Here is a 13,259-nt window from a genome sequence, read left to right on the forward strand (position 1 = left end):
AATTGTACAATGTAATGGCAATCATCATCTCACTTGCCCTCTCTTATTGCTGAGTGGTACATCTCAATTCCTCTGCAATTGCTTGTTTTTTTTCTACATTTCTGGCTTTGCCTTTTGGACACAAATTTTGCTACACAAAAGGATATTTCCACTGCAGTACCTGGCACAAATTCCCCATTTTTATTATTACCAATTGGGTACAAGCCAGGTTCTCTCTGGCTCCTCTCTTCAGCACAACTCCTTAACACAGCACCCCTCGTAACCCCATGTTGGAGGACTAAAAGTCAAACATCCTGTTAACCTTAATTGTGCCCTTCTGAGATCAAAGCCAAATTTGTTACCTGGCTGGTGACAATATCAATAGCCTGCATTTGTGCATGGTACCTGAGTATGACCTGTAGCAAGAATTCCTGCACTGCTTCCCCTGTGTTGGGCTCATCTGTTTATGCCCTTTTACTCCTCCCAGGATCAGCAGACTTCATTAAATAACTGATTCTTCCTTAAAAGGGCCACAGAAAATTAAAAAAATCAATCAAGTGTTCCACTTTCAATGCTAACAAATGGACTTTGTGTGTCTGTTGGTGTTAGAGCAACATTTGCCTCCAGACAACATTTGCCCTAGCCAACAGGAGAGGTTTGGAAGACTATTTTCTCCATGTCATTAACTGCCCTTCTCTTCAGGTCTGGGCTGCCCAGGGATTTTGTAAGGCAACACTGACTTTCTTCTCTCCCAGCAGGAGATGCCTTGTACCACAGGCAATGTGGAATCAGGAAACATGGCTCATGTTAGGGCACAGGTACTAAATGTGTAGGGGTGGGTGATGCCCACTTAGGTGCAAAAATCAGGTCTGTGGTAGGGGACTGCAGTTTGGGAGCACACCTTTAGCAGTATCCCTGTCCCTGCACTCTCATTTCTTTGCAGGATGGATACCCATCACCATCTTCCCTGCTGCAGACTGGAGCGACATGATGCTTGGCAGCAGCAAGGGGGACTGGCACCTTCCACTGGTCATGCTGGGAGTTTACAGGGTCCTTGGAACTTGAGAAAGAAGCCACTTAGGTGAGATCTTTAGTGCACAGAAAAGAAGTGACAGAGCAGATGGGACAGAGCTTGAAACACTTGAGTGGAACAAAGATCACCTCTGATCACCTCTGGGTTTGCTTTAATTAGATACTTGTACATACTTTAAACATCCATTTATCAAAAATACTGAGAAGCTGCACTTCTAACCAAAGTCACAGGGAATGACAGGTGCACAGCACTTTTTTCTTCTGGAAAAGAAAACCAGGCTGTGAGCCCTTGGCAAAGACTGTTTTATATAAGGGAAGTCATCTGGTTATTTTTTTTAGGACAGATTTAAATCTTGTCTGTTGATGAGTCAGCAGAAATGGAAAGCTTGTTAGGTCACTGAAATGAAATAAATCCTGTGCAGATTGATTTCCAGGTGCTTATTTCTCCTCTTTTTTGCAGCTGACAGCCATGTCAAAGATTTGGCCTTTTCATGCACTCTGAAAGAAGCTTTTAATTACTCAGCTCAGCCAGGACCAGAGAAATCCTCAATGCAAATTTACTGCTTGAAGAAATAGTTAGTAAGGATGAGAGTCTGGGGATAGTTTTCCTTGAAATATTTCCATGAAACACATGCATCAGATATTGGACTATGAGAGCAAGCCCCAGTTTATCCACCACAATCTGGGTCATATTGCAAGCACGGCTGTGGGGGAAGACTGCAGGAGCGATACTCTGGGGCTACAGAACAGCAGTCAAAGCAGCTGGCACTTGGTAAGGAAACTAGGAACAATCACAACCATGACTGTGTCTCCCATGCCACCTCTCTCCATCAGGTGATGGAAGATGCTGCCTAGATGCACTCAGATATGCTATAAATATTAGAACTGTATGCGACGATCCTAGAAAAGTCACTTACTACACCAGTACCCTGAGCTGTGCTCCCCCAGCCAATACTCCTCGTGAGCACCAGCACAGTGCTGTTACGGGTTCATGATTGCGTGGCAGGGAAAGAAATGGGTAAAAAACAGCTTCTGGTCTGATCCCTCAAATGCAGTGCCACTGGGCAGGGGGACAGCTCTCAGGATGCAGGGTTTGATTCATCATTACAGGCAATGCTCACTGAAAACTTGATTCTGCTCTCAAAGGGTGCAAGCCCTGAAAAATGAACAAGGCAGACACACACCAAAAAGAGTCCTCAGCAAAAGGGAGGTGGCCTTCCTGGAAAGGGGCTTGCTGCAAAAGGCAACAAGACAGAGACCTCTGTTCCACCCTTAACTGCACAACAGCAGTGGAATAGCTCCTGATAGTCCATAAAACAGTGATGCTGGGAGAACAACTTGCACATTTGTCTGTTTTAGTGTAGCAGAGTAAACTGGAGAGAATGTTATTGCAGAGTAGCCGTGTCCGCAGATCTACTCTGGAGTAGCCATAGTATTTTAAACCATAAAATAGGAGTTGTAAACCATAACACATGAATTCAGCTTCCCCAAGCAGGCAAGCATTTTCATGTAGAAAATCTCCTTCCTATACCTACATATTTACTTGGATGGGTAAACATCTTTAAAAGCAAATCACCAAAAAGGCTGCCTCAAACTGGGACAAGAAGGCTGTTATAGCTATACCTCCAATTATAACTTTCATTAAAGAAGCGTCTCAGTTACTGCATTCCCTACAAATTTTCTTGCCCCTAATCATATGCTGATGTGCCTTCTTGATACTCTGCACCAGTGATAATTAACACTGTTCTGCTAACTACTTGCTAAAGGAAGGCCATTAGCATTCCTGCTATTTAAGTAGCTCATTAGCTCTAGTTTATCAACCTACTCACATAAGAAAGCTGGGGGAGAAAAGTGAAGGGTGACAACTGGCTTATTCGTAATTTTTTTTTCTAGGTAATAAAATTGCACAAAACCCCTTCAAAACAAAGCAGAACAGCTCACACTTGCTTACAATTAATTACGAGGTCACCCACACTCAGACCTGGCTTTCAGAAGGGAACTGTTCAGAGAGAAGATGCCTGTCCAGGCACTTGTGGGCTGTGCTGCCAGGAAAAACAGCGTGCTCAGGCATGGTACAAACAGACTCAATGCCAGACGCGGGCTGCTGGCCCCACACTGCTTGGCTGGAGGTTGTGTCCCTCTGATAAACCTAAAGAAGTGGCAGCCAAGGAGGTCAGGCCAGGTGGGTACCCAGCCAGTGGGGCACAGGGAGCAGTTTTCAGCCCAGCAAAAGGTACGGGGGGAGGGATGCTGACCACCGGCACTTTAAAGCCCCATTCCTCTCACCTTGGTGCTGCCAGGTGACAGATGCAGGCAGGTTTCAGTCCCCAGAGCTGATGGATGGTTGTGTAGGGAAGATGTGGAAGAATTTAATAAAGCAGAAAGCTAACAGAAGAGACACCAGCACCAGAGCAGCCAGGACAGTGCGTGCCCACAGCAGCAATTTCCCTGGCACATTCAGAGCCTGCAGCAGGTGCCTGCCTCTCCTCACGGCCAGGACTAGAAGCAAGGCAAGCGTGGAAGAGGAAAATGCTGCTGTGCTCACAGAGAAAAGAAAATGGCAGATTTGGAGGAAGGAAAGCCAAAGTACCAAGGCACGGGGGTCTAATACATAAAACAGGGGAAATTACCTCAAAAATAAAGCATGGAGATATACTCCAAGGTGTTAAATGGGAATTATTTAAATTCTGCAGGGTATCGCAAAGGTCCTGAAAAAGGTACAGTTATATAGGAACGAAAACTGGCTCATCTAACGAAACACTGCAGCAATGCCTATTCTAATTTGTGAATGAACAGGCAGCACTGATTTGTAGGAATTGATCTCTGTGTTTGGCAGGTAGTAAAACCTTATGCAAATTATAGCTGCCACCCTCAGACTGCATTTGCATAGCTTCTTTGTAAGACAATCTTAATCTTTTTTTTACTGTAAAAAAAGTTATCAATATTTAAAGAGACATGAAAAACAACCATACATACCCGCTGCCTTCCACTTAGCTTTTAAACACTAGCATATATTTGGCACTTTTGATGATTATAGGAAAGTGCATAAATGCAAAACATTCATCAGATGTAACTGCACGGCAGGATTTGGAAGTGGGGGAGATTACAGAAAAATGTGAGTCTGACCTTCAACTTTTACAACACACCACAGAGCAAGGGAGCAATCGCACATGCGAGGCTGCAGCTGCTAAGTACTTTTCTATGCTCTACATGAGGATTATAAGATCAATACAACATTTATTGGTATCCAGCAAACAGAGACAACTGGCTGACACAGCTTAGTCCTACAAGGACGTGAGTATCTGATTCTGTACTAAGGGCACTGCTGGAAAGAAACTCACTGTGAACTCCTCCGAAACTACGTAAGATGCCAGCTATTTTGGAGCTGTTTAAGGAGAGGTTGGACGTGGTGCTTAGGGACATGGTTTAGTGTGGTAGGGGGACAGTTGGACCAGATGATCTTGGAAGTCTTTTCCAACCCTAATGATTCTCTGATTCTATATTTGGATCAAAGCATTGCTCTTTTAGTGAGGGAGCCTCAGGTGGAAGTTGTAAGCAGTTAGAAGAAATGGCAGATCTTGAGGGTCTCTCACCCCGAGTGATCAGGAGGCTGAATTTCACTGTTTCTAGTGTTCCTGTTATGTCACTTCATTTGCTTTATCGTGCCTTCTCCCTCTCTCTTTCAAGACCTGCATGCTGGTGTTGGCCTGCTGCACAGTGTCCTCAGGCTGGGGATTCCTAGGACCACGGGAATTGGACTCCCAACTCTCTTTTGAAGTCACCAGGAGATGGTTCCTTAGCTCCTGTAGCCTGCCTTGGAAATCCTAGATCTAAGCCATTTCTTTAACTTGTCCAAGTGAGATTTCTATGCTGCCTGCAGGTCTCTGGCCCACTGCTCAGCTGGACGATTCCAGTGGCAAAAGCCTGCAGACGTGAACAATTAATTTGCGAGCTTGTCTTAGCGGAAAATTTGTCTGCTTGTCCTTTCACTTTGAACAGCATTTGTTTTCCTGTATCTGAAAGCTCCAGTTGACCTTTCAGCCTGAGTAGTGCAGGAGCATGAGTCAGCCAAGCCAGCCCAGAGGCTACAGAAGCGGGTGCCGGTGCCTCCCATGGCACAAGTGATTCCCTCTGGCTCCCTGCAGGGAAGGCTTGTACTTGGAGAGCCTCCTCCCAAGCAAGAACCGCCCAAAAACTACAGCATTAGAAAAGAGTAATTCAAAATCGTAATTAATATTTCCCCACTCTAAAGAAAGACCAAGGCAGCCATTAAATTGGGTTTAAGCATCTTTCAGGCAGGCAGCCTGAAGTAACTCACAACTTGCTTAGCGTCTAAACACCAGAAGGGCAAGGCACAATTTTTTCTACAACCAAAGTTGTGTCTATCTGTGACACAAGAGCCCTAGGCAATGTTCAACATTCAGGGTCCTAGATGTCCCTGTTATTTAAAAAGAAGAGGGAACACGCAGCAGTCACCTGGGAGCCTCTCCTGCATCCCAGACCCTGCCCCTCATCCCTGGTACCCATCCCCAAAGCAATGCCTGCCTATTCCACTCCTACTTCACATTCCCCCATGCTGCCCACCCTACACAATCCATCTCTCCCAGTGTCTCCTTTGTTCTCATCACTTTCAAATACTTTCTAAAATAAGATCATTTCTCCTGGGGTGCCCAGAACATTGATGTAAATAAAGACTAAGCCAAATCATATATATTTGTTCTCTAGGGATGTCTCTCATTTCTTTGATCCATTCAGTCTTATCTATATTTGTCTTTTCATGTCAACTTCAGAGGGCTACAGAGCAACTATATTGTTTTGGGGACCTCGCATTCAACAGTAAATATTATGTGTGTATAAAATATTATGTGCGTATATATAAATATATATGTTAAACACAAATAAATATGTATATATACACTCGCTAGTGAGTAAGGGATAAGTAGAAGAGAAATAGCTGTTAAAAAAAGTTCCACAGCAGCCAGCATTACTGAGCAGCAAGAGCACATCAAGTGCTCTCTCTCAGGTGTAAAGACTAATTAAAGTCCCAGTTACATCGCTGGAAAACTAGCACCTTCAACACAACATGAGCACTATCACTTAATGCTTTACATGGAGGTTGCTGTATTTTATAAACAATGATCTATATTCTCTGAAATGCAGTGCATTAAACACAACAGAAGGTTTCAAGGGAAATAAATGACCCCAGTATAGCTAGATTTCTTTCATTACATTTTCCCAGGCCTTATATTTTCAGCTAGGAACATTCTCTGATGGCCTATTTTTGGAGCAGGGACTTTTGTTTCACTCTGCAGTAGGGTAATGGTGGCATAATAAGAGATGTCTCAAGTCAAACCAAGGCCAACAAGTGCAGCAGTAACAGAAAGGCATACAACTAATAGAAAACAAAATATGCACACCAGAAGGAATACTAATAACCCCACTACCACCACCCCTGTTCCAATCTAATTCCTAACGGACTGCTGTCCGTACTACAGAAGCAACCAATCTCACTTTACAGTGCAGTCTACAAATGCCCTGGCCAAGCAGATTTAGAAGCTCACTTCTTGTGCACAAGTGTTCCTCCCATGTTTGAATTGTGGCCCACAGATAACGAAAGCGTGTAAAAAAGTTGCATTGCACTGCACCACTTCCCATTCTGCTGACAAATACAGGCCTCCCTTCCCGAGCATAGTTCAGCTTGGCAAGTTAGAGAAACAGTCAGTAAACAAACACAAACGTGGGCGCACAACCCTGCCGAAACCTGCTGTGAGCACTTACAAATCCAATCAGATAAGGACTGCCAGCATCTCCCAGGAGGTGCGAAGTGAAGCTCTGCAAGGCCACTGCGGTTGCACGGCGCGTTGGGATGACCACGTACTGCAAAGAAGAAAGGAAAAGAAAAATAAATACATAAGGAAACTCAACTAAAGAACCCGTCCAGCTCTCTTGTATTGCTTAATTAATGCAGTTTTTGAGGGAATTCATTTTCCCTACAAAAAAATAAAATACAATAAAATGGGATTCCACTTTTGAAAGATAACACACATTACGGAAATTTTCCAGAGCCAAGATATTGTCGTGTGGTCTCCACTCCTCTAACAGGACATAACACCCTCAGCCAGGTCACGCAATATTAATCTGACTACACAGGATCAATGGAAAACATGAATTATTTCCTGATTAAGGGACCAGAGCCTGCAGAAAACAGGGCTATAACCATAGAAAGGAATGAAAGATTAAAAAAAAACAACAAAGCAAACCAAAACAACGAACTCTGGTCCTGTGGAAAGATCTTTGTTTTATAACATACATTTAGAAACAGAAAAAAAAGTTTCCTGCATAAAACTTGTGAAAGAAGCTGGCTAAGAACATCACCACATCCTCACATCCTGGTTTAGAAATTGATCCTGTCTTGATTTAAAGACTGTAAATAATGAAGAATTCCTAAATCCAAGTGAACTGTTTCCACTTCTGAGCACCGAGTCTTGTTCTGCCTTTTTCTGTTTCTTTGGAGAGCTGCCTGCTCTGCCAGAAATGACTCTGGTTTAGCTATTTGTGGACCGAGATCCCTTTTACTCTTCTACATTCTCTCTGATGGACTGCTTTTAGCTTTTCTTCACAAGGCCTGCCTTCCCAGGCTTCAACTCTTTCTTGCAATGCTTTCCTGAAGTTGTTTATTAATTAAATGTGACATTTCAGGACTGGTGTGTCCCCAGCTAGAACACACAGAGATGAATTTGCCTTAGCTGGCTGAGTCAAGGAGAACTAACTGCTCAACAGCAACGTACCTCAGGGCACAGAGCCTGAAGCAGTGCTTCAGTGCTCATCACACCCTCCCGGAGTGGCCCTCTCTGCAGTGGGAAGAGTTAACTATAATAAAAGAACAGAAACAACACCCAGAAAATCCACGCCAGAAGAGAATTTGTGCCTTTTTATAATGATCATCTCATCCCAAGCACAGGCAATTGGGAATGATGGGTAAAATTAGATTAAATGCTTTTCATTAGGGCTTTATGCATATGCCTTGGGAAAGACACACCACTTCTTTCCTTACTGGTTTGACAAAGCTGCAAATGCACACTGCTAATGCACACTGATGCCACGTATGAAATGGGTACCCTGTTAAACTCCTGTGCTGCATCAGAAAAGCAAATGATCAGATCCACAGCAGCCACCTGACTACAGATGTCAAACACTGGCCTCCTTTTGCATCAAAGAGCTCAAAATGGACTTGAAGGCTCACAGAAATCCCAAGAGGAAAATCAAGGTCTAGACTTTATTAGAGACACAGAGACATACTGAAGGTCACACTGTGAAACACCAGGAGAGCCACACAATTCATTACCATTCCCCAAAGACACACGGTAATGGGTACAACCTGGATAGATTAGACAAAATAAAACACAAAAAAATGAGTTACTGTTCTTTCCACCTGGCCCCAGGTCACACAGCTGCAGTGAGAGGCATTCTGCAAGAGCTGTTCGAGAAAAAGGCATTTGAGAAAATAAATTGAAACTCTATCTAATTCAAGAGGCTAGAGTTGTGTAGATCTTTGAAACACGGAATTTTAAACTTGTGCTAAAATATATATTTTTTGCACACTACACTTCATTGTAACAAAGCTGGAAAATAAAGCCTGCCTGGCTCTATATTGTTTCCCTTTTCTTAGAAATTGTAAATGTATTCAAAACTTTTCATTTTCAATGAGTGACAGTGAATTAAAGCCAACTGGAGAAAAAAATTTGAATAATTGCTGCATCGTGTGTGTATATATCTATGTCTATATACACATGAATACACACAATTATACATAATTTTGCATGTACATCTGTATTATGCATAAATACAGCAAGTAGTGGCACAATTTCCAACCAGTTTTCAGTTTGCCATCAGTTTGCCTGCTGGCTGAAACCATCAATATGGTTTATCAGTAAAAGGCACCAAAACACTTGGTGAACTTAGCCTGGAATTCAAATGACAAAAACCAAACCAATCCCATCTGACCATCCTGCAAGCAAACGAACGTGACATTTTTCCTCCTCTAAAAAGACGTTAAAAAATGAGATGTTAAATTGTTAAAATGTTAAAAAGATTAGGAAAAAAAGGCTTAAACCAGCCTCTACAAGACACCAAAACGTACTCCACCCTATCCCTGCTTAGAAAGCATTTTATTCCAATGGGGAGGAAGCAGCTGGTAGCAAACATTAGCCACTGTTCTAGGAAGGCAGCAGTAAATTACAGCCTTAAAGGGGCATTTTGATACTAAAATAGACCTAAATTCAAACCAGACCGGGCCTGGTTCGACCATCCCACAGAAACTGGAGGTGGGACAGCCACAGCGGTCTAGGCGGAAGCCCGTGGGATTGCCACGGCTCATCTCTGCCTCCAGGTTCAGAGCAGGCAGCACACAGGATGGGTGGGAAGGCTGACCAAGCGGCTCTGGCAAACCTCTCCTCTCTAAATAGAGGCTCAGAAAGGGCACGGTTTGCTGCTGACATTCCCTTCCTGTAGGGAAACTGGCAGAATGAGCTGGTCTGAAACCAGCTCACCAGGAAAGCCAAGGAGAGATCACCCTTCTCCCAGCAGAAGGCCATGGGCCAAAGAGGTAAGGTCTGAAGTTTGATCGTGAGAGAAAACTACACTCTAAAACAATTGCTGCTCTTTCTGGGTCACACAGTAATCCTGAGGGCAACACACACTGGTCTCTTTCATCCCCAAAGGCAAAGAAAACTGAGGTAAACTCCATCCCCGCAGAGCAGGGAACAGCCCAGGTGTTCAGGACAGGCAAAGGCTGTGCTCCAGGGAAAGCAGCCTGAGAGCCCTTCGTGCACACTGACGAGTCACAGACAGACTCTGTCTAAAAAGGAACTTTTACATGAAGTGAAAGGAGGCTAATCTGGTCTCCAAATCGCAGCACGTGTGGAAGTACACATCCACCTACAAACCCTGGCCCACAGGAGAACCAGGCACAGCCTTCCTGCTCAGAGCTGCGTGCAGGTGCCCCAAGCAGGCTGTGCACCTCCGTTCGTGTTTCCCTCCCTGCCCTAAAATCTAAAGGACAGCACACACAGCTCTCTGACATGTGGGAGCTCACTGAGGGAAGCAACAATTCAAGCTGCTTCTGGAAATGCTGTTTCTTCAGCTGTAAAAATACACAGTATTTTACACTGCATAAATAATTGTCTTTTATTTATGGGGAAGGTTGGCAGAACAAAAGGCACATTCCTCCAGGGCTGTAGCTCAGCCACAGTCAGTCTCAGCCTGTTTCAAGACTAAAGGAAGACTTAGACTGTACAGCAAAACACTATGGCTGGTCTCCTCCATTTAGAAGGAGCTAATGTTTTAGAAGAAAAGGAAAATATGGAGAGCATTTTTTTTTGCATGAGTGTCAGGACTTTGCATAAGCTGGAGGATGGCTTTTCTCATCAAAGATCTAATGAGAGTATGTTGTTGTAGCTGAGGTCCTTCAAGTTGTCTGCTGGCTCTCACACAAAAATGCCACCAAGCCCCTGTCCCTCATCTTTATTTCTGAGATGTGCTATAGAGGAAAAACCCCACTATGAGGACCAGACTCCACAAAATCCCAAGCACTCACAATGTTACACGCTCGCCTGCTGCACTGAAGCTCATTCATTACTGCTGTTACAAGGCAGTTTTAATGTTACTTTGGGTTTCTGGTAATTTTGAGGCCAATTTGCAAAGATGGCTGATAAAATCTGTTTCATAATTAGCATGCTCCATAAGAACCACCTCCTTTCCCTAAGCACCATCTGAACATGTGCCTGGGAGGAGATTTGGAGAGTTGTGCTCAGGAGAATAAGGCTTGTTTTGTACAAATTTGCATTTGGAACAAATATCAGCCTTTTCAAATCTCAGGCAGCGCGGTGCATGCTGCAGTGCTGACAGTTTATCAAACCTAGCCCTCAGCACCTTTTACTGCAGTCAGCTTGAGGAACTGCAGACCGGCTGCCACACTGGCAAGAACAGAAGAGCAATGGAAGCACGAATCTGTGAAGAGCCAACAATTAAGTTTGAAGATACGAAGCAAACATCCTTCTTTTTTCCAAGGAAATTAAACTTGCAAAACCTCTGAAGGTGCTTACCAACTTGCCAGATAGGGCTCTTAAGCAGTCATGAGATCTACAAATCTTGGGAGAGCTATGATAAATCACTTGGGATGCAGTTACCAAAACCCTCGCTTCTGGCATAAGTCTGCTCTCACTGAAATCAGCCAGTATTGAAAGCTTTTTGTCTATGAAAATAAGATAATATTTATGTATATGATTAAAGTGTTGTTAGGCTTACACTAATAATGCTTTTAAACTCCTTACCAGCCTCAGGCAAGAACAGACACACTTCTGATTACACCAAATAAATAGTAATCAGTAGAAATTAATTTGCAAAACATTTAAAGTGCATCTCACAGAAGCATATCCACACCTTTCTCTGGCTAGAACTTCTTACAGAGCTGCCTGTCAAACATGGCTATAGCCCTGCCTCTCACCTATTGTCTGACAAAACATCCTCTCAAACCCCTTGTGTAACATAAACATACTTCAGACCATCTGCTTACAGGCTTGCATTGATCTAAGTGGACGTTTACATTTATTCGGATGGCACTTTTACAGTTCTACTCATGCTGATAATGCATTAAGCTGGGCATTAGATATGACACTCCAGTTCATTTGTCTGAACAGGCAAGAGAACAGCTAACTTAAGAGTTGGCATCAATTACCAAAATCCAGTTTTTAACATGCTTTTTGCTTCCTTCTTGTGTTTTCAGAATTGGAACTAAGAAGATTTTTCCAATTATTTCCAATCATTTCTTAAGGGGGATTTTTTTTCTTTTTTTGCACTAGAGCAATATATACAACTGCAAATGCAACCGTGCAAAATGCAACTGACTATATGATGCTGCTCATACAAAACAGATGGCAAACCTATAAAAGCTATTAAAAAGCTACAGGATACCAAAGTCACATTGAAATCAACACAAAAAAGCTCAGTAATTAAAATGGAATAATGATGGCATCCTTGGTACATTCAATATAATGAATTGTTTGGGAGAAGAATGTCTTCTGAGGTTAGCTTGAGACAACAGAGGTCAAGTTTCAGTTCTTTCTGGCACAGATTTTATGCAGGACCTTGAACGTGTCGAGCAGATCCCCTTCATCCAGCGAAGCCTTGATGACAGCAGCGTTTGCCACCTGAGCTACTCTTTGAGAGCCACTGCTGGAGGACTGCAGACATGCTCCATGGCCTGCCCCTTACTTCTTTCAGGCAGTGCCAGGGAGGATATAACAGATCTGCTACACAAGCTAATTTTGAGCAGAGAGAATTGGGAGCACTCCTGTGAATCTCATTGCCAAAGACAGGATGTGACAGAAAGCTCTGGCAGGAGGCAGTAATGAGCAGCTACAGATACTGTACTATAATTTCTTCCTCAGCACAGCTGTCTGGAGAAGGCACATCTGTCTAAATGTTGAGATACCACTGAATGAACGGCAGCGACAGCCTTGAAATCAGCACAAGCTGCAAAACCAATATAAGTACAGGGTAAACACCTGCTCGGCCTACGCTGAGCTCTAACACAGTAAGGCTAGATTGGTAGGAGGAGCGAACCTGAGAAATTAAAAGCCTTCTAACAGTCCTGAGGTGTACTGACAACCTTTGCTTCTGTGTCTTATTCATACCCGAGAGCTGTGGCATTAACCATACTGCCCTACCTCACAAAGTGCTCTCTGCACAAATGAGTGAAAGACTGAAGGATCATCAGGCAGTGCAATTACAGCAGCTACAGAGCCATCTTAAAATATAAACACAACCTTGAACTTAAACCACAAACAGAATTTAAGCAGGAGCTTGAAGTTCTTGTCAAATCAATGTATCAACCCCAGTATCTTTATATCTAGAAACACTGAGCCGGATTGCTTTCTTGTTGATGTTTGCATAAGCAACAAATACAAGTCAAGGGAGTTTTCTATTGATGCCAGACTGATTGTATTTTTAGCTTAGTCAACAACCTGCCAAAAGACCTCGGGCAAGTCCTGTAATGGTTCTGTGCCCTAGTTTCCTTCTTTATCAAACAATAAGCAACAAGAAACCTCCCTCACAATGGGATTTCAAGGTATTTGAAAGGCTCTGTACGTCTCTGATGGCAGCATCAGCAAACATGCAAGGCTCTTTAGCAAACATGCAGACTACTTCAGACAAAAATCTAGTTGCTAACATCAGCCTGCTGATTTGTA

General features: G+C 43.4%; 1 protein-coding gene across 2 annotated transcripts in view; it reads right to left on the bottom strand.

The window, feature by feature from the left end:
- Positions 1-13,259, bottom strand: part of LOC311421245 (sphingosine-1-phosphate transporter SPNS2-like) — a 134,923-nt gene that overhangs the window by 24,736 nt on the left and 96,928 nt on the right. For both annotated transcript variants that reach the window (XR_014684764.1, XM_084492930.1), the window contains exon 10: positions 6,790-6,888. Coding sequence is in view for 1 of the 2 variants with exons in the window: in XM_084492930.1 (XP_084349056.1) it covers positions 6,790-6,888 (99 nt within the window). In the remaining variant the exon portion in view is untranslated. The remainder of the gene's footprint in view (positions 1-6,789; positions 6,889-13,259) is intronic.

Source organism: Aythya ferina (assembly GCF_964211825.1).
Source record: "Aythya ferina genome assembly, chromosome: 19".
Lineage (NCBI taxonomy): Eukaryota > Metazoa > Chordata > Aves > Anseriformes > Anatidae > Aythya > Aythya ferina.